The 22,713-nt window shown below is 32.3% G+C and overlaps 1 protein-coding gene across 7 annotated transcripts; it reads left to right on the top strand.

Annotated features, from left to right (window-relative positions):
* Nucleotides 1-581: 581 nt before the first annotated feature.
* Rtnl1 (reticulon) lies at nucleotides 582-22,305 on the top strand. 7 transcript variants are annotated; one of them, XM_033330369.2, is made up of 7 exons: nucleotides 583-852; nucleotides 1,000-1,758; nucleotides 8,999-9,034; nucleotides 16,998-17,205; nucleotides 17,394-17,602; nucleotides 17,992-18,097; nucleotides 18,714-22,305. In XM_033330369.2, the coding sequence occupies exons 2-7, from the start codon at nucleotides 1,026-1,028 to the stop codon at nucleotides 18,763-18,765; spliced, it is 1,344 nt and encodes a 447-aa protein (XP_033186260.1). In that variant the 5' UTR covers nucleotides 583-852; nucleotides 1,000-1,025; the 3' UTR covers nucleotides 18,766-22,305. The 7 variants fall into 7 exon arrangements, with proteins under 7 accessions (XP_033186261.1, XP_033186260.1, XP_033186259.1 ...); XM_033330368.2 differs by having other exon boundaries at nucleotides 583-1,758; XM_033330371.2 differs by lacking the exons at nucleotides 583-852; nucleotides 1,000-1,758 and adding an exon at nucleotides 4,047-4,497.
* The last annotated feature ends 408 nt before the right edge of the window (nucleotides 22,306-22,713 follow it).

The raw sequence follows: 22,713 nt of genomic DNA, 5'->3' as shown, positions 1-22,713 counted from the left end.
ATTAAAAAGATAAACTTCTAAATAATTTTCGAGATCGAATGTGTTATATGAATTATAGTATTTTTTGTTATTTCTTACTAATATTTTACAAATATGACACATCTAGGATCATTATACACGTCTATGTATTCTTCCAACGTGACTCATTACCCATTGTCCTAAACTGTAAGACCCCTCCAGTCCCTTCTTCCTAACTATATGGTGGGGACAACTATCAATTCTCATTGGCTACGTCAGGAACGGACGGTACTTATCAGACCCCAGACTCAATATTATCTTTTTAAGATTGTTAATACATAAAAGTTATCTTCTTAACATTTAATAAAAACAGACAATATGTAATGTATTTTGCATTAAAGAACGCTATAGTTTTGCAATTTGTTATTAAGATACATTATTTTATATTTTTATTCTAAGAATCATTTAAAGGACCATAAATGAATGAAATATGTGATACGTATAAGCGAGTATAGAATTTTCAAAAATTTTAAAATCATTCTCTGAGTTTATTAAAGTCGTCACCCAATATGTGTACATTCCTGATGCAGACAGGAATAGGTGGGGCGGAAACCCTCTTACTACGCACACCCCGTGAGATACTCCGCCGGAGAACATGTTTCAGAATCGAATTCACCCGTGAAAGAGTGAGCGTTAAAACAGTTTTTCATTTTCAATGTCTACCGCTTATTGTTAATGTTTGAATAAATTATTGTGCATCGCTTAATAATAAGTAAAATAGTTATAACGAAATAAGAGCTGTTAAAGTCTTCGATTTTAAAAAATTCAAGGAACGTGAGATTGTAACAAGAAAGGTGATCAAAACGTAACGAAACGTCAACACTATCGTTGCAGGTAACAGTTTTTAGAGACTGTTCTAATTGTTAATAATTTTGAGAATTTTTAAGTTTAAAAAGAAAAATATCGCGAAGAGATATTACAAAGAAAATTAACGAAGAAATATCGGTAACGTCCTAAAGGAAAAGTTGAATTCTATGACAGGATAACACTCCTCGCGTGCAGCAAAGATGGCCGAGTTGAAGGAGCAACCAATCAGGAGAGAGCACGATTCGATGGACGATTTTGAGCACCTCGAACACGTCCAGGATGGGCAATCAACCCACCTTGAAACTCATACCGAGAAAGTAGATAGAAGTGCGAAGGATAATTTCGATATGGATCAAGATATGATCAACTTTTCCTTGAATCAATCATTAAATGAACCAGAAGATTCTAAAAAAGCGACGATGTTATTATTGGAGTCAGAAAAAGGAAAACCGGCTGAGGAAAGTAATTTTGAGGTTAGATCAAAGGAACCGGAATTCGACTTGTTATCAGGCAAAATAGAGGACCAATCGGACGTTATGAAAATCGATCCGGTTACTAAACAGGCAGATGAGAAGCAAGAGATCGCCGAAAAGGAAGAAGTTAAGGAAACCAAAATTCCAGATCGCGAACCAGAAATTCCTCCCTCTACTGAGAAAAAATTGGATAATTCATGGAATGTTATTGAAAAATCTCCACCTGTTTCGGAGTTAATTTCGAAACCAGAGAGAAAAGCAGAAAGTGTAAGTGAGTATGTGGTTGAGCATGTAGAGAAAAAGGAACGGATCAGTGCACCAGAAACCGGGGAATCGGAATTTGAGTCCGAAATCGAAGCATCACCGGCAAAGAGTTTCAAATCGATCAAGCAGGAAGTAAGACGAGAACCGATAGAAGTGGAAATTGCTCCAAAGGAGATTTTCAGTAGCATGGGAATCGGTGAGTACATTTACATTTTTAATAAATAATTAAGTCGATAGTTTGTAAAGGAAATAGTAATATAATTAGACTGATATTATGTGATATATATCGATATGAATAAAATAGTATAAGTCATCTAATGAGGTTAAGTAAAAATTTGTTAGGTCTTATATACAGTCTTTTTTTTATTTCGATCATATATGAAGATATTTTATATTACTAGGAAGAATATTTTATAGTCAATGTTCTTGAGATGACGACCTCCAAAGTCTCGAAAGCATGAACGATTAGTACGAAATGTTAATTAATTTAGCATCTTTGCACGAAGTGAACCATGCTTCCGCTTGGCTACAGCGTCATTGCGTTTGTGAGCTGTAATGATGTGATTAGTTATTCCAAGCACATCATACACCTCTTTAAGACATCTTTACTCTTTCATCAGCTTCATAAGAAATTAATCCGCAAGAAATATCTTAATCCGAATTTTTAATAATTAGTTTTTTTTAATTGTTAAATTTCTTCTCAGTTTCATAAAATACTCGAGAAAATAAACAAATGTTTCATAACAATTCAATACTGAGAAATGACTACTCACAAAAGCATTGTAAAAATCCAGACAAGAAAACATGTATTGCGTCATTTTGTACAAGAGAGAATGTGTCAATCTTTTACGTGAAGTCTTAGCCATTATTAATACCCTTTATTGTGTACGATTGCGCCATTTACGGCAAACTTAGATAATTGGTATTTTGCTTATCATTTTAATATGATACAAATCATATCGTGGTGCCCCAAGATAGTGGCGTCTTTATACCGTTACTTATGATATATGATGTACTTAGTATAACGGTAACCAAAGATTTCGCGGTTGAATTTCTATGTAGTTTGCATATTCATGGTTCTTCTCCCTATATTAACATCTTATTACGAATAACTTATTAGATTAACATTATTCTTTATTTTACGATTATAATCTCTCGTGCAATGGTTAAGTGCGTATTAAGTAAATTATAGTGCAATAGATTCGCTATTAATAATATGTGCTATAAATTTGTTTCGAATAAAATGTCAACAGCCAAGTAACAAATTATCGATTCTTAAATATATTCGTATGTAGGTGTGTACCATTAAGGAACTATGTAATGAGTAAGTGTATGATATTCGTTGAGTGACCGATTTTTAACTGCTTTCACTTAAACATTTCGAACAATAGCACTCTTCAAATAATATAACTTTTATCTGGACATTTAATTTTTATTTGAAAAATGAAACAATTCCAATGTTGCATTGAAAAATCACTAGAAAAAGAGAGAATTAAACGTTTTATATCTTTAATGAAATAACATGTTTCTATATCTTTTTATTTATATTAGTATTTGTATAGTATATTAGGTTACACCATGAAAAAAGAGATATGTACTCATTTTGCGTGTATGGTTTCTACGTTGGATCGAAGTAACCCGTATCTTCTCACCATATTGATCCGCAGCAGGGATACCTTACGACCTCTTTTGATTGAACCAATGGGAACAGCCAAGCCCATGGGAAAATAGTCTGTATAAAGATGCATTTTACAATTAAAAATTTGCACATAATAGGCGACATATTCAATATTAAGCTGTTCAAATTTATATCGATAAAATTGTAGTACTAATTGAAAATCATTCTTTATACGTCGTGCTCTTAACCGAAGCCGCTTTTTCGTTCTTCAAGAAGATATTTTTACTCATGATTTCAGTACGAAAAATTTCAGGCGCCTGACTCATGAATTATTTCCGATCGCCGTACATTATTGTAGTATGTCATGTTTTTCTTGTTAACTGTTTCAGAATACTCGCCACAAAATAATATTTTAACACCATATCTGATCATAAACTAATAGTTACCACAGATATTTTATAAATTCAAAATATAAGGATTACTGTAGTCAATGGGAACTATAAGTTCTTAAAAAGAAATTGTGGAACGTAAAACAATAATAGTTCTTTATTTTTTATTTTCTTTCAAACATAAATTATCGATTTATTCATTTCTAAAAATTTCAAATTTTCATGCAACAATTTGTTTTAGTAGATACACCTGTTTCTACTCGAATGGATTGCCTATTTATATTTTGAATTCCGCGTCATCTAATGTTTTCCGTTGAAACTCACTAGACCCTACCAGTGTTGAAGGCGCCATCTCCTATCAACAAAAGTAACTAGTTATACTTCATCCGAACCGTACTCGAAGCCTTATCGTCTCCCTATGCACCTAGCAATGGCGCGTCGAGGTGGTGGGGATATCTGGAACTGTCCACGGGTCGATAATACTCGTCAGTCCTGTTCTCGCCTCAAAGCATAGTGTGTCGTTAGGGAATCGCAACATCAATATTACACGAACTATTATTTTTCCCCTGATAGATTTGTCCAAAATCATTTCGTGTATCAAAGGCAGATAGAATAAGTCGGAACGAGTTATTCGAATGCGAACAAGCGAGTAGAGTCAGTGAAAAAAGAATAAAAGGGTGGAAGAAACGGGGAAAGTAAAGAGCTAGTAGCAGAAAGTGCGTCGTTGCGACTATCAGAGTGGGTTGTTGGGGTAGTGCTCGAATGCGAGTCGTCCTTGGTTCGACTGAGACACAAGGTTAGGGAATAATGAGAATGGAGCCAGCATGCCCTATGTCTCCTGAAAAAGAGAAAGAAGATTCCGATGTGGTTTGCAAAGAATCATGCATCGCCAATGGCAATTCTTGCTTCTGGAATATTCTTCATCCATGTATGTTAATTTTTCCATTTTTTTCTCATTTGACGTCGACTAGGAGATATAACATATTCAAAGTATAGTATGAGTCAAGATATATAGCGAGATCACAAATTGAACCATCGAGAAGTGGTATAGATGATCCTATGGCTGGCCTTATAGCCGCAGCTCATTTTAAAATCAAATGTATATTGCATTTCTAGGGTTCCGCACAATAAAAAATAGCGATATCTTATTAACGCTGTTTTATTTGAGAAAGAGAGATTGTAATATGTAGTATAAATTTAATTTTGATATACTTTATAAAATGGATTGTTTCTGTAACTGTTTCTAAATACCGAACCCAGATCATTTTGACCTGGTATTGTAGTGTACTACACATATTTGTATTCTTATCGTTCTGATATAAACAATCGTGTCGTGTAGATATATATCACGTATTGCTTGAAAATGTTTTGAGAAAATAATTGCATACGTATAACAAAACTCATATAATGTATATTATGTGTTGTTATGACGTGCTTCTGAAATGTCCGGCTTCCAAAGGTTTACAATTTCTTTGTACGAACCTCTCAGAACTTTTTTGCTACTATCTCTCTCAATTTGCTTGTTTTGATAAAGAAATATGTTCATTTTAACTTCTAACAGATTTTACGCTATAGCCTCGTTTCATCTTGGCTCATACTATAATACGAAACAGGTAGCTCAGTGGTTTGACGTCGGAAACGAGGTGCAATTTATCAGCAGTAGGGCGCGTACTAGTTACAGTAGCTTTATCATGTAATTGATAAATTATTTTACGTCTACATTATGTAAAATGAACGTATATGACAGAGATAAAGAAAATATAAAGTTGCGTTTATTTAATATTATTTAATATTCTGTTACAGAATTATGTCGTAGTATAATATTATAGACATCGTTATACAATGCGATTAAATACTTGTACATTAAATGAAGGAGATTTTTTATTGAAACTGTTAAGATATTGAAATTTCTTTTATTGTTTACTGTTTTTTTTAAATACAATACTATGTGTGGTTCTTAGAGATAAATATTAGAGAGATATTGGAGATAATAAATTTTCAAGGCCGCAATGTTTACCAATGGGTTATAGGGTTTCATGAGAAGCTAACGCAAAAGCGATCCTAATGTTCTTTAAAGAGCTGATTTATCATGATACATGGTTAAAGTTCTTTTGTTCTTTTTATGAAAATATTGATTGCTACAGAAATTACACCATCATTTATTAATAACCTGTTTTTCATTAGTGAAACACGCAAGTATTGTTTGATATTTATGCATAGACTGAAATATTTTTTTATCCTAAATTCATATCGTGCTTTCCAACGTAAATTCACGTTGTGCTTTCCAATATAAATATGTAATTTAATACAATCTAGTTTATTACTATTTTCAATTGTTGCAATTTCCTCGAGATCTTAGAAACTTAATTAATTACAAAAATAACTTACATAAATCATTATGCATTTATTTCTCAACAAATATTTGTTTCTTTCTTTGTACAAAAAAATCAGCACAATTCCTTTGTCTTGTATCTTATTACAGCCGTTTCATTAAAAAATTCTTTTTTAACTCAACTTTAGTCAGATAATGATTCTTTTGCTAATTATATTTCTTTTAAGATATGTTACTCAATAGAGGAATAAATAATAAAAAAGGACAAAGTCCTCTAATTTTAATACTGAGATAAAGCCGCGTTTATCACAGGAAACTTGTTGTTTATCGTGTAAGTCATTCAGATAGCATGTCGTATGCGTTATTAAATATAAAAACAAAGAGAAAGCGCGAAAAAGAGAAAAGTGAAAAAACTAGATAATTATATAGCTCCGGGTGCATCGACTGTCTGACATGCGCAGTGGAAACGCGATTTGTAAGTGGGTTATTGATCGTCGGCTATCGGTTTTTATAAATATATTGCACACTTTATATTGTAAATAGCAATTTTTTGATAATAAAATATAAAAAAAGGACATCGATCGAATTTTTATTTTCATTCATACATGACATATACATATATAAAAAAGATATACATGAAATGATATACTTCTAGTTTAAGAGATATTATTAAGAGATATCTTTTAATTACTATTTTATAATTAACGGATGGGCACAGTTATAATATAAAAAAACAATTGGAGATTTTCAAGTGCCCGATATCTTATCTCAAAATTATTATGGAATTTTTTTACGTTATCATATGAATTGAAGTTTGCATATTTGATTAGCAATAATCGTCGTAGTTGGATGCAAAAATAGTATCGGCACTCGGGAAGTATAATTGAATTGACATTGTGGAAATTAGGGATAATTCATGTTGCTTCGAAATTTAAATAGTCATTGTGTTTGTATGTGTGTCTATATTCAGGAATTTTTTCGTTAAAAAAGAAATCACTTTTCATCAGGTATGATCAATAAATATAACAGGTCAGCAATTATCTCTAATTACATGGAATCAACCTACGATCATGATTAGATATATTGAAAGCACGAGTTACATAAGATAAGCATATATATAACTCGAAGTAACGTTACGTATGTATAATACAAGATATTCCATGTCTTTAGAAATGTTTTTTGATAACAGTTATGAGATTAAGGAATGGATATTTACTCTAACAAATCTAATTTATGTATTCGTTTATCGAAAATCCCGTTGATACGCGAAAAATTCGTTGGATCTCTAATTCGAAAAACAAATACGAAATTCTATTTTTATATAAATTACAGTGAAATTAATAATAATAACCTTGTTCATTTTTTTATAACAATTTTGAAAGAGGACTTTTCGTTAGAAATTCTCTCGTAACAAACACTAAAATTCAGAGGGTCTGTTGGCTTTTTCCTTGTGTTTTAAAATAAAATAGATTAATGATGAGTAATAAATACAAATAGCGAATGAAATAAACATAATTAAAATAAATTAGTCTTAAATTATAGAGGAGTAAAAAATTCTTTCTTCTTTTTTTTATTTCTTTATCTTGTTTTCTGGATCTATGAGACTTGCGCTGGTGGTGTACCGTTTTAATTTTTTATTACAAAGTTATAAAAAAGATAGGAAATATTTTATTTAGACAAATTCACTGTATCATTTACCAGGGACTAGATATTACATGTGCAAATTTTAAGACAAGTCATTTGGTCGAAGTACGTAGATATCGAGATAGAAGTCGAGGTCAATGATTGCGCAACACCGTGCAGTGTGCTAATTACACTGACAATGAATGCTGCCAATCGATTAGGTGCTATTTAACTGCCACTCCTGAAATCTTTTGATATATTATTCCCAAAAATTATACGAAAATTGGTATAACTAGTTTTGATATTTTTATATATGTATATGTACTAATTTCTTTGAAGAAAAAATCCAATTTAATTTTTTCAGATGACAAACTATAATTGTTGATAGATCTTTAAGAGAATAATTTAAAAAAGAATAATAATAATAATAATAATACATATTTCCGTTATGCAACGAGCCATTGTACGATCAATAATTCTTATTGTTACATTTGACTAACGGGATGGGTTAAATCACCGACTGTGAGAGAAAAAATTACATAGTAGGAAAGCATTAGGAAATTGAAATGAACGAGAGTTTGATTTTATGCTAATGATACCGACAATGAGTGAACACGTGCAACTGTTCTTGAATGAATCTAGATTGATAGATGATCTAGATTGATTTAGATGAGTCTAAATATTTTTACTTATCATTGATATAAAATACCCGTATTTATCGAATTTCTTTTTTTATAACATTTTTCATTAAATTGATCAGAATTATTTACGTCTCGATCGATATCGTTTCTTTGTACAATAAATGATAACTGTTTGAATTCGGCTGATTAATCTTTTTAGAATAGAATTGTTTATAAGCTTTGGACAATATTTTTTATTTATTATGTACAACAGAAATACGCATTTCTACTGATATTTCTTTGAGGAAGACATAGTTCACTAAAATGTATAACTACTCACATAACTAATTAATAAGTTTAAAAAGATTAATTTTGGAGTAACCTATTTTAGTTTATATTCTATTTTTTACGTGATAAATACTATTAACGGCGTTTATCATGTAAGATAGAGAAGATAAATTGAAATTATATAGCTACTGTAACATTAAGTAACTTAACTCAGAAAATGTAGCTCAAATTGTAGTCACCTATTATAACCCACGATACCAGTTTATGTTGAAATCTAATAGAATCATTTTTAGAAAATACTATTACTGATAAGACTAATTTCGTAGTATTTTCGTTACCACCTAATGACAAAATCCGCGATCACCTAATTGCCAAGCCAATATTATAACGATAAAGTGTTCATTATAAAGAAATGTCATCGCTACCTTTATTATTATTATACAGCATTGAGAATATTTTTTTTATTGTTATTGCCATTCGTCCATTTCTCACAGATCATCGTAAAGTAATTATATAGAACTATATCAATCACACAAACTAACATAATTCGATTCTGTTCTTTACAGACGCATGGTTTAATCCTGATAGACTGAATCCAAAAGGTAAGACGCCAAACTCGATGTCGATGTCCATTCGTTCGCTTCTATGTGTTGAGCAGTATATTTATATAATCGCTACATGTTTTGTCAAATTTTTGTCTTTTTTTTTAAATGTGTACTTGTGTTTTATGCTCCTAATACCTATAGAGTAGACGTAAGACAAAAAAAGGGAGGAGGCGAGAGAGAACGTTATTTGAGATTTATTTATTGTATATAGGATGACCCACTTGGAGCTTATAGAAGTATTTCTATATATAAATATAATAAATATAAAATATAGCTTTAATGAAAAAAAGGTATCATTTTCGTGTCGATTATATCCAGTTCAAATTTTAATGTAATGAAACTGGACAATTGATAAATGTTTCAATAGAAAGAATTTTTAGTAAAAATGATATTCTACATTTGGTATTGTTTAATCCTGTTGTATCTTTTGGTGTCGTTTTCGATTTTGATAATGAACCCGACCAGTCCAATGCCCTTTTATCGTTAAAAATGTCCTAGCTTCGAAAAAAGTACAAGAAAAATGTTATTTTTGTGCTCGTATTTGTTGAAACAATAGTGACATTGAAATGAGAAATGTACCTACAAATTCAAAGACCGTAGTAGGATTAAGATAACTTTTATACAGAGAAATTATCCGAAATTTGATGTAAAGCCACGTTGAGACAAGTTCATTGTTAGGTGAAATATACTATAATTCATATAATACACTTTTGAGGCAAAGATTTTATTTGTCATCGAATTTGCTAAAATACGAAAGATTGCAGAATTTTCAATGATAAATCGAACAATAAACAGCTTGTAACAATTACTTATATCCATGTATATGAACGAAAGACCTTTGTACTGGCTGTATAATTCCCTCTACGAGATTGCATATTTATTATCTAAACACTTCTGCATCGTGTTTTTTTTTCCTGTATGTATTATTCCATACGTGTAATTCATTGTTGACCGATAATTTAACACTATAACTCCAATATATTCCACGGAAACAAGAATGCAAGAGAATTGTACCATGTAAATCATATTCATCAGACAATGAAAATGCAGATGCAGCAAGACTCTTGGAAATCGTTATTTCACGAGTAAAGTTGTACATTCACTACGTCATTCATGTCGCCAACTTATGAAACGTTATTTTCGTTACAAAGTCTGGTAATAAGTATTCAAAGTACAAGAAGAGTTATCAAGACACCACTTTGGTCGTACAATAGGTTACTTTTATCGAACTTCCTTCTAAAGACATTAACGATTCTTGTTTCTTTGTACTCCAATATATCTCTATGAGCAACTTTAAACATAGTGCACTATCATTCGAAAGCTTGGGGTCATTATATGACCTTTCTATCTAATCTCTGTCTTGATAAAAATGATGGACGGAATTTCATGCATTCACAAAATTTGTTTATTAAATCTCTCTTGAATTAATAAGAAATTAATTAACCTCGGCAAATTTTTGAAAGTCTATACATAAATATGACTTCTCATTTGAATGTATTGTTCGTAATAGTTCGACTGCGGATATTTATACAAATTTACATTTCCCATGAATGTATAAACATCTACCAATTAAATCTACAACAGACTAAGGAAAAAGTGCTGAAAAAAATATTTTAACAAATCATCAACTATTACTACTTTTTACTACACAATTTAATAATAGGTAACATATCTTTGCTTCAAGATATTAGCACAAAATGGCACGTGATTATTGACGTAGTTCTTGTTGTAATTTCAGAAAAATCGACTCCGTCAGTGGCTCTATAGATATACGAGGATAGTACTTAGAATCTGGTTCCTTTGTTCCCTCGAGTGCCAGTGGTATTGATTTTCCCTTTGAAGACTACAGAGGCAAGAGCAATCTATGTATGTGTGTATGGGTCAAGTACCTCGTGAAGAGTACATACCAAAGAAGTCTGAGTTGTGACTATTGTTGGATGCTTGCATTTAGGATGATATTGGAATGATATTAATCCTCTGAGGTTCGATGACCTGGCTATGAATTTTTGTAGACTCCTCTGACGTCAATCGTTTGTGTGTTTCGTCATGATAATTCAATCTAGCGCGTAGAGTGTCGATTGCAATCTAGTAATTGCACAATATGTTACTCTGACAGTTTGGATCCGCTTCTCGAATCTTGAGTTCTATGTTACGATCAGCTAACTTCCTTAACGACTGTGGATAAAGCTAATAGCAACAGTTGATTGTGTTACTATCGTGTCTTGATTTGCGACTTGAAAAATTTTGTGTTGGATAACTCGCGTGAGAAATAGAGGATCTTGCCAATTATCCATCGCGTCATTCACAAATGTTACTTGACAATGTTAGGTCTAGGTGATCTGAGTAGACTAGATAGACCCGATGAATATTGTCCCAAAATTTTCTATATTAATTCTCGTAGCAACGCAGGCTATTTTTTAATTTTCGTTAAATTTCAGTTTTTCTTTTTCAATCTTCAATTGAAAATGTACAAAATAATTTAGAGATTATTCACATAGCTCTGCTTATTATAATATGTATTATACAGGCTGTTGCGACTTTTCCCTACAAACTGTGGTGACTTAACCTATAGGAAAAAATAAGGTAAAAAGCGTTATATAAAGTTTGTCAATAAATATTTTGTTACAGTGTTATAAACAAATATCGTATGCATGAAACAGGTAACAACGCATTTTCTATTATAGCAAACAGAATGTCAACTGTGTTTATCTGATTTGCGTAGTTACATGCTTTTTATGACTCTAACATCCTTGCTTATTCGAATATTTTTACCAGCCGTTAGTACTGAACTATTAAATACAGTAAAGGTAATCGTTTCTTATTGTTATTATATTCTACAACTATTTTAACGACACGGAATTGTTACTACACGATAAAAAAATATGTAATTACGCTGACAAAATGATACGATTGACTTTTGTGTGCTGGAATAGAAAATGCGTTGTTACCTGTTTCATGCATACAATATTTGTTTATAACTCTGTAACAAAGTGTTTACTCACAAACTTTATATAACATCCTTTTCTTAGTTTTGCCTATAGGTTAAGCTCTCGCATTTTATCGGGGAAAAAGTGGGACATCCTGTATGTTACGGTATGTTTATTATATAAAAAGAAGTACTCGTTCAGGAAGTTTCCTCAAATGAAAACGATCAAACATCGAGCATTCAAAAACATATATCTAAACATACAACCAATGTATCACTTCTAATCTATTCGGAACAAAACAACACCCTTTTCAATCACCAACCAAGACATTGCCCATCGTATTTCCAATTCAGGTCTGGGTCAAGCAACTGAATATTGTCTCGTATCTCCTCGGATATCTCCCTAATCAAACATATACACGCAAGATCTATGATCCAGTCGCCTTGTAAACCATTTAAACGAGCCCTTTACATTTTTACAAAGGAATCCTGTCCCTTTTGTTCCCGTTCATTGAAATTTCGATGCAGTCGGACAGATTCGTGTCGCGGTTAGAATCCAAAAAAGCCGGAGACGATTGGCGGCTGTAGCCGGGTTTAAATATAGTATCCGGCCGGGTTTGAGGCTGCTGGTGTTCTGCCAGAAATCTCGAAGGGAACTCTCGCTTTCCGCTCGGCGAGCCCGCAGTCTATCTCTACCGCGGAGTGTGTGTCGCGTTTCTACGTTGGTTTTCCTAGCAAGGTTTCCTTCATCGCCGTGTACGATCCGTTTATCCTCTCGCCGCCAGTGTCTTCTCTCTTCGAGGTGTCCCTCGAGCTCTAGAGGAGGGAGGAAGAAGCGGAGACAAGGGAGGGAAACATGGCAATCACGAGGGAGGAACGTGAGTAAGAGTGTCACAAAGGGTTGTTCGAATCTGAATTGATAGAGACGCAGGTATATACACCGAGGAGGTTGATAGGTTGCCAGTTTGAGAAAGAAACTGCGCAGACGTGGTTACATCAGAGATCCGGGGTGGGGTTTTTTGGAAATGTTAATGATTTTTGCGATCCGCTGAAAACAGGACTGAAATCTTAGGGTTCAACTATAACAAATCGAAATTTCGAAGAATTTTAGCAATAGGAGGTAGTAATTGTTTGGTTGGTTAGATATTGAGTTTGCAATCAGAAAACTAGGAATTTTATTGTTTGAAGTCGATCGAAAGCGAAAGCTTTTGATAATGCCGGTAATCGGGGTTCTTTGGATCAAACTAGAAATTCAGCAAAGATATCAGGATCACGAATTTTTCGATTGTTTAAAGATTGAATTGGTGCTAATTGCAAGAGTTAGACTTCTAATGAAGGATGAAATTATTTAAAGGCTGAATCAAATAGTCTGGAGAGAATGTGTGAATTTGATTAGTGAATGGAAGGAACCTTTCAGAGGACTAGTATAATTGATATATTTATTTGAAGGTATTTCGACGAAACATTGGAGAAAGAGAAGCGTAGCTGTGATGAGAATCTTTTGTTAATAATTCTTTTTGAGTACTTTTAAAGACCAGAGCATTGCACTGTTTGCTTTGAAACACTGTTACTTTTAGCGCTTGGACGCGATCCAAAGCAGCCAAAAGAATCGAATTCTTTGTCAAATCTCATCGAGAAAATCGATACCGTCTCGTGAAACTTATCCTGCCTGAAGCCACTGTCGCATTGCGACAGTTCCGCTGGAAGATGAATACGAAACCGTTTTAAAAAAATCTCAAATCGTTTCACGATACTCTGGATAATATTCTTCTTCGCGTATCAAAATTTTAAGAATAGGAAATAGGAAAAAACTGAGATTCTCATTTTTCTAACGCAACCAATAATATAGCAGAAAATGACTTCATTTTCTTGCGAGAGTGAAACTCACAAGTCATCACATATTATATGTAAAAAATATTTTCTTCGTACTTTGACAAAATTTTACGTCAGAAATACTTTTCTGGGTTGATCGTTAGTTTTATGTGTAATTTAAGAAACCTTCGCGTGTACAACGGGAATATGATAGCAGGAAAAGAGAGATGGTAATTCTGAGTCAGGTATATGGTGTATAATTTCCTATGGGGGAAAGAAGCAAATGAAGGGTGAATTCGTGGAGGGTAAAATATCCGTTGGAAGGAATATTTCTGGGGATAGTAAGGGACGTCGAGGCAACGGCCGACACTGCGACGCCGGGCATCGCACTACCAGAGACATCTTATTGATTTTCTACCGCCAAACCGCGCCCGACCGTTCCCCTCTTTTCCTTCGATACGTGATACTTATGCACGACGTATCTCTATCTTCCTCGCTCTATTAAATTCTGTCCACGTCTGGATTTGTCCCAACTCCGACTCTGATTGAACCTCTTTAAGAGTTCGATACGTCTGGATCACGCAAACAATTATATGAATGTTAATATCTTATTGTTGCAGCCTCTAGAATCGGTCGTACAGGGACTGTTCGATAAAGAACATGAAGAGGATATTCGAAGATTTTCTATAGTTTATGATTTCAATAGTTTTATATAATAATTTTTTATAGTTTAAAATATATACTACGGGTGGAAATGAAAAAGACACAGACTACGTTCTAAATTATATTCGAAATATTTAATAGATATTTTAGTATAAAAGGGGATTAATTTAGAAAATTAAAGCTTAGAGTTTAGAGAATTACATTTCAAAATGTGCGTTTGCCTATATTTTTAACACTTTTGAAATAATAATATCTAGAATTTCTATATGAATATTTTAGTATGGTTGAGGATTATTCTAGAGAATTAAATTCACAAAGAATTAAAACTTTCATAGTTCTTTACAATTTTGAAAAATATTGTCCCTCGAATATCTTTGTTTTAAACATTTTCTAAGTATCTTAGCATACCCACCCTGCTAAATGTCGAATAGAAACTGATGCCAATTGACTAAAGCAACAGCTTGATTATAATGCAGTAAACGATCAGAATATAATATTTAATTCTGCTCATGCTCAGTTACACGACAGGCTGAGCTTGCACGCATATTTCCACGGCGTATTATATCATATAGATTTCCATACAGAGTCTTCTAGTTGACATATTACACATCCGTTATAGTTTCTTTACAACCGGTCGCCGTGGAGGCATCAAATTCACAAAAGAAAAGATAAAATATCATGATATTCGCTTATTTTCGCATTCTTCTGCGTATCTATTGCGACTAATCACTCTTGATATTGTCTTTAAAAATTCTATAACAGCAAAGACACTTTTAAAAGCTTTCAAATGCTTTAAATATAAAAGTACAAGATTAAATCTTCAAATTGCTGGTGAATTTTAGATTGAAGAGGATCGGATTTTCAACGAAATAGAACTTGTTCGATCAGGAATTGGAACAGATGACATAAATTCATTTGGCAGAATTACACGACGTTGAAGAGGCCTTGGAAATAGTTTAATAGACCGTCCTTTTTGGATTAGAGACAAAGCCGATGGCAAAATTCAAGAATTCACTAGGTCTCTATTATTAGGGGACCTTCAAGGCTGTTGACAATCGGTTGTTGTCATTAATCATGATTCCTCGTATGTTTAATTACTTCAATATTTATCGTTTGTCTAAGATGTGTTGACTCTAGATTGTAGATCTATAATGTACGTTAAGTTTTATTGTTAATGTAATCAGAAGCGCAAATAGATACAAAATATGTATATTAAGACTCGAGGAAGACAGCAAGAGAAAAGCAATGTAAGATACTTCTCATGATCCCAAAGCATGATACCAAAATAGTACCATTGAGTACTCTATTGAGAGCTTCATAACATGAAAACTGATCCATATCCTGACTTACAGTCGAATGAAAATTAAACGTATTTATAAAAATAACTTTCAAGACAGTTTCACAACTTCGTGATTTAATTAAACACAGTTCTATAATTCTAGATACAGCTCGAGCAATTGCGTAATATAATGAACGTACCACTACCAAAAAATTTATCTATAAAGCTATCAGATTAAATATAAATATCATTAAAATAACACCAAGATAAAAAGAATAGAATATCAGAACGATCCGTTTAAGGAAAAAATGTAGCAAATGATACCAAAAATATTCTCACGATTTTTAAGGAAGTTTGATAATGTCAGGTAAAAGTTACAGCCATTTCCTCCTTAATGACACTCTTACATCAATCGTGATTAATGAAGTACTCTTCTAACGATTTACCTTTCCTTGCCCACTTTCCACTTCAGTGACTATTTTATTTGCGATTACTCTACCGGTTCCCTTTCCTCGTTTTTCTCCCATTCTAACTCGTTAGTATCTGCTTCCCTCTCCTACTCCTCATGCACACGTATCTTTGTAATATCACGAGGCATATAGAGAGCTCCATGTGTAAACGAAGCCGCGGAGAGAGTTGGCAGTTCTTGCTCGGCTTTCCTCGCTTTCGACTTCTTTTATACCATATCCTCTGCTCGTTCGTCGAAAATGGTACGAAAAAATAATTTAAGAACAGCCATCGAGGAGCTTCCCAACAGAGGTACCGGTGAGTCGTCGTCTTTTCTCTAGGAAAAAATCGATCTTCGACAAGATTTGTTAACATATGGTTCAGGAGCACGTGTTCGTACGAAAATATTGAGATGGACGGATTTTACTTGATCTGTATTGAATATAAGCTTGAAAATCTTAATAAGTGGTGTAATATTAATAATGTTTCTGTTATGGTTTTGATCAGTTTCGGATAATACCTATATTGAACTTGTCTCGACGTTCAAGGATTTTATGTAGAAGAGAAAGATGATATGTGAACGTGGAATTTGTGATTTTAAGAAAATGGTCAACTTCGATAAGGGTCTCCCCTTCTGTACACTATCTGTTCTGTATACTATCCTTATTGCATATTTCCTGGATATCGAAACATGATGTTTTTTTATTATTACGTATATTTGTGAATTAATAAGAATGTGAAAGCACTATGTATTGCAATAGATTGTATAATGAAAGTATAATAATTGCGAATTTGAAGATTCTAATAACGGTGTATTTTTTGTTTCGTTTTAGTGGCAGCTTTAATTTATTGGCGCGATCCAAAGAAATCAGGCCCCGTGTTCGGGTGTATACTCGGCGTGCTCCTCTCGCTGGCCTACTTCAGCTTGATAAGTGTTCTTGCTTATTTGTCACTTCTTATCCTCACAGGCACCGTTGCCTTTAGGATTCACAACACCGTTCTTCAAGCTATTCAGAAAACTTCCGATGGGCATCCTTTCCAGTAAGTATCCTGATTTCAAAGATAAAAGTCGGTAAAAATGAAATTTCTTATCCTAAAGAAAGAATTTTTCATTTGCCTTAAAACACCAGAAATATGAAACTTTTTGAAGATCAAGTAATTTCAGAAAAATTTGTGAAAAAGATTAAAATCTAAGCAATAACATATTGACAAGTTACTTATAATTTTAGGAACATTTTGGAAATGGATTTAACATTGCCCGCGGAGAAGGTGCACGAAGTGGCAGACGTGGCTGTTGCACACTTAAACGCAGCGGTCAGTGAACTTCGTAGGCTCTTCCTTGTCGAGGATTTCGTCGACTCTTTAAAATTTGGTGTCCTTCTTTGGTGTCTCACCTACGTGGGTTCTTGGTTCAATGGCATGACTCTAGTCATAATTGGTAAATTTTGTAAATTTCTCAAATATTCCATTTTCTGTTTTAATACAAGTCACACTAAGTTTGTGGTTTATCGAATGTTATGAAAATATGTTTAATCGAGACATTCTTAGTTTTCCTCTGTCTCTACAGTCAGGAAATAGTTGTACGTATACTTATCTAGAAATATTAATAGAACTGACGTCTTAACGAAATATTCAGCGTCAAGAGACTAAATTTGCGGTTTAACGGCATATCCGCACCCTCACTGAAATGTATAATGAGGTCATTGTTCTCGTTGAGCAATGTTAGAGCCCTCTTAATATTATCTAGACTATGTGATTGTTCGATATAAGCATGAATTTTGAAAAATCTAGCGCTTTCTATAACCAATTCAATTGATCTTTTCTTAGGAGTGGTTGCCTTATTCACACTGCCGAAGGTCTATGAGACAAATAAGGCACAAATTGACCAGAATCTAGCACTGGTACAAAGCAAAATCAACGATCTCACTACTAAGTAAGTTACAATTCATCAAATAATCTTCAGTATTTCACGCGTTTTAAAATAAAAACAAAACAGAGTTTTTTCTCAAATAATTCTGTATTATCCCGTATTATCTGATTTCAACACTTTGAATAACATAATTTAATTACAACAATATTTTCTTGGAAGTATTTTCCTATAATTGCAAATAAAGTAAAATATCACCTGATGATGTATTACATTGCGAATAGATTATATTTTGAAAGTAGCATATGCACTCCCTGTAATCAGGCATTTGTTGCATAAAATATTAACGTTGCTTCGTGACAAATATAGAGTGGAAATGCTGCTGATGGTTCCCTCCGACTACTAACTGGCAATTTTCGTTTTGATAGTAGATGTCCATCACGGTGCAGGACTCATTAAAATGATATTTTGAACTGGTTCTCTGTGTAAAGGGAAATGGGAATAGTTCTGTTCTCTTACTTGCTATACATTTACATATATAATTTGTATAAATATACTCATATTGCTAAATTAGAAGATGCATATTAATCTTCATTAAAAAAAATAAAATAAAATGGTATTTTTTATACAAATATAAATTCAAATTTTTTTAAAAACATCTATATTTTAATTGTCGTTTCAGAGTGAAAGCTGCGATACCGTTTGGCAAGAAAGAGCCAAAGAAGGAAGAATAAATGTGAGAATATATCATCACGCGGGGGCAAAAGAAGCTTAAGCGAATTTGTCGGACAATTGCGGAATCCATGCAAGAACGAAATACAGAGTGGTCACGTGAGAGAACCGAAAAGATAATGCAGAAGAACAAAATGAAATTAAAAAAGGAAATAAAGAACAAAACATATGAAGATCGAACGAAGAATGGTGAAAGGGAAATATTTAACAAAAATTGCAGAGTACTCAAAGAAACTAAACAACGGAGAAAAGATGAAATGTAACACCAGCGTCAAAAAGAAGAGCACAATGAAGACATATATATATATATAATACATATATATTATATATTATATTATATTATATATTATATTATAATATATATATATATATATTATAAATAATATACCAAGAAAACGAAAGATACAGAAAAATCAAGTTCTTAGCATTGTAAGATTTAAAGTAACTGGATAATTTTTTTAAATTCTGAAATTCCTATGTATGAAAAAATAAAAAATCGTAAAAAAGTAGCTACAATAGAAGCATGGCTTGCAAAGAAATTGTAATGGAAGATTATTGAAAATATATGTATATGTAAAAAAAAGAAGAAGGAAAAATAAAATTACCTAAAATGAATGGGTATCTCCAGAAGAACAAAGAGTTGGAAATGTGAAAAATCGCAATGAAAGAAACACTGCTTTGAAAAAAAGAACAGCGAGAAAAGATTACAAGGTAATAAGGAAAAGAATGCCTTTTCTCAATGTTTTGGAAGTTCGGCAGCTGGATTTCAATGTCCGACGATGTCGTAATGCGAGTTTTCCTTTTCTGGATCTATACAAGCTGTCCCTGTTAATCGAAATAAATGGAAAGAAGTAACATTTAGCGATTATGTTAATTTGTTGCAACGCGAGAGGCGAATAGAGCCCTTTGGTGTACTCTATGCAAAAACCATGAACGGTGCAATGCGTGTGTCTCTTAGGGGGTTCCCGGTTTTTCTTCCTTTTTTTTGTTTTTTTCCTCGCACTCTCCCACATCAGTCTAAACTGACCTTTCTTCTTTAAATAGAATGATATGCGGTCCCATTGAGATCAATCATGATTAATCATTTAGTTCTTAGAAAAAATTTTTTTAATTTCATAATAGAAGTTATTCAGAAATATCTTTGGCACAAAGATGACGAGAGGGGTGTTTTCCTTTTTCTTCTTTTAGCCATTAGCGTTTAAAATTTGTACTTTTCACCTTTTTTCTTTTTCTGATTGCATATTCATCAAGATGACTGAAATTGGTAATTTGTTTTGTAATAAAATATTGGTCTGTCTCTCATTTTTAGTAGTCTTACAATAAATTCAAACGAATACTGTTTACAAACTTGAATTTTATAACGAAAACTTTATGTAATGCTGTTTTATTCTTTAACATCACATAATAAATGCACGCATTGGAACGTATGACACTAATATTACATGATTATATTCAAATGTTAAGAATGAAATAATATAGGTGTCTTAAAGATATATGGAAAATCTTTTTGTTTTCAATAAATTTTGTTTATCTTCAACGATCTAGATAATTTCGTTATGAGAAACTGATCTAAAATCCATTTTAATATCTATTTTAAACAAAGCCTTCTAAGATTTCTACTATTTTTTTCAGTATGCGACTTTAAATCAGTTTCCTGGATTTTTATTTGTAACATAATATTCGTACTTGCTTTTAGAAGCATGTAAATATACATTCTACTTTTCTGTTTTTAATTTTGTTTCTTTAATAAAATATATTGGCGACTATTCCCGTTTTCATCTGTGAACCGGTATTTTCAAAAATGATTTATTTATGTTGTCTATAATATGTTCTTTAAGCTGCGTATAAAACACGTTACAACTTATATCTTACAATATATACGCATATTTACAGATATATTGCATCAGCATAAGTTAATACATCAAGAAATAAGGTTTATATAATTGTAAATACAGATCTTAAAATTCTATCAATTGTTTTAGCAAAAGCCTCTCGCTCTTTTTGCTATTGTTAAATGTTTCGTTTAAAAAATAAACAAAGGAAAGGATAATTGTTAACAGTAACAGTCAAATATGACCCTGAGAAAATAATTTAAAACTTCTACTTTATATATAATTAATTGCCTTTAAAAAGTCATTTTTTTATACAGGGGAAGAATGCGTTACATATGTATGAGTGGATGTAAAAAGAGGGACAAATAGACTGAGATAATAAAGAAAGATAAATTAGAAAGTTATTTGTTGTTGATGGTGTTACGAATGTTGCATATCTTGAATTAGTTTCTTAAATGACACTATAAATAATGTATGGGTACTATTTAATTAAAAATCTATTGATTTTTAATATACATAAGATTTCGAGTTTCTATGAAGTTTACATGTAGAAATTTAGCAGTTCTTTTCAATTAAATTGTACGAAGGATTAATTATAATTTGTATTATATTTGAAAATTTATTCTTTAAAAAATAAAGTAACTTTTATTACTTTACGACGAGCTGTTAAGAAAGCAGTTTGTTTTAGTAAATTATATTGTTAATTGGTAATTAATTTGCCTTTATACAACAATATACGCTATCGTTTTATAATCAATAATAATATATAATCAATAGTTCCATGGTTTTCAATTAATGGCCAATCGGAAATTTTTGTTGCTATAATATTCTATATTATCAACACAGATAGCACTTAATATGCGTCTTTTTCGATCATGATCTTTCAATTATTTTGCGATACTGATAAACAATCAGCTTTTTCAATGAGGTTATTTTTGTATTTGATGATTGAATACTGTTAAAATTATTGAAATACTATTGCAATAGCAAGACATCATAAATAGTGACTCTTTCTACAGTAATATTATTTTAACCAAGAGACAATTTAAAAAGCAATTTTTTTAATACTCGTTAGTGGGTCCGCATATCACTCGATTTCTGTGTCATCATTCATTAATAACTCTTGAAAAACACACACATGTGAGAATGATGAACGAGCGCGTGTGTATGTGAGTATGTGAGATTTAAAGAAGTAGCGCCGTCTGTTTTTTCTTCGGCGTTTTCGAAGATTCCTTTCTTCGAGCAATACAATTATCGCTATCACATTATTAAGTGTAATTATATAGTTAAACATTACGATTGAAAATTGTTGGCTGAATTGCGAATTTTTATTATAATATCGTTCCAAGCAAATCGACGCTGGTACCTGGAAATTTCATCCAAATTTTTTTTCACCGTGTAGCATCGTTGATCGATGTATCGTGAAGCATTAAAGGTTCATTCGCATGATTCCTTACGATGATACGATTTGACAGAGTCTCGATGAAATTCAATAACGGGTACCACCGTTAATCTTTACTTCAAAATATAACGTCCGCAAATGAGACAACTACGATGGGAAAGAAATGCGAGAAAAATAGACAGAGACGGAAGAAGAATCTTTATCAGAATGCAAATTGTAATACGCGTATCGCTTATTGACGTTTTCATTATCGCATCTGCATCCGCACGATTAATTTATAAATAAATTATATTAAATAAGACACTGAATTACGCGATTTGCTTTCTTTATATCCTCCATAATATCTAGATCAAATCAACTAATATAGTATTCTAAAATAGTAAGTAGCCATTTTATTATATAATATTTTTGACGATACGATAAAGCAGCTATTACATTCGTATCTCGTTTATTAGTACGTGAAATATAGGATAGACCTTTCTTTTTTGTCGTAGAATTTAGACCGATAACATAATAGGATCACGTTAACTGATCGTGGATTTGGATGTTATGTGACCAATTACCGAAGGAAACAGCTCTAGGACCTAGGAACTAGGAAATTTTCAGTACATATGTATCTCTTAGTTTCAAAAAGTAGTGGGGATAGCAACAGCCAGTTAACAAAGCGGGGCCATGGTTAGCTAATGATACGCTACTGAATTTTTCAAACCAGTGTC

The sequence above is a fragment of the Bombus vancouverensis genome, chromosome 9, assembly GCF_051014615.1.
Source record: "Bombus vancouverensis nearcticus chromosome 9, iyBomVanc1_principal, whole genome shotgun sequence".
Classification (NCBI taxonomy): Eukaryota; Metazoa; Arthropoda; class Insecta; order Hymenoptera; family Apidae; genus Bombus; species Bombus vancouverensis.
This window is presented reverse-complemented; position numbering and strand designations above follow the sequence as displayed.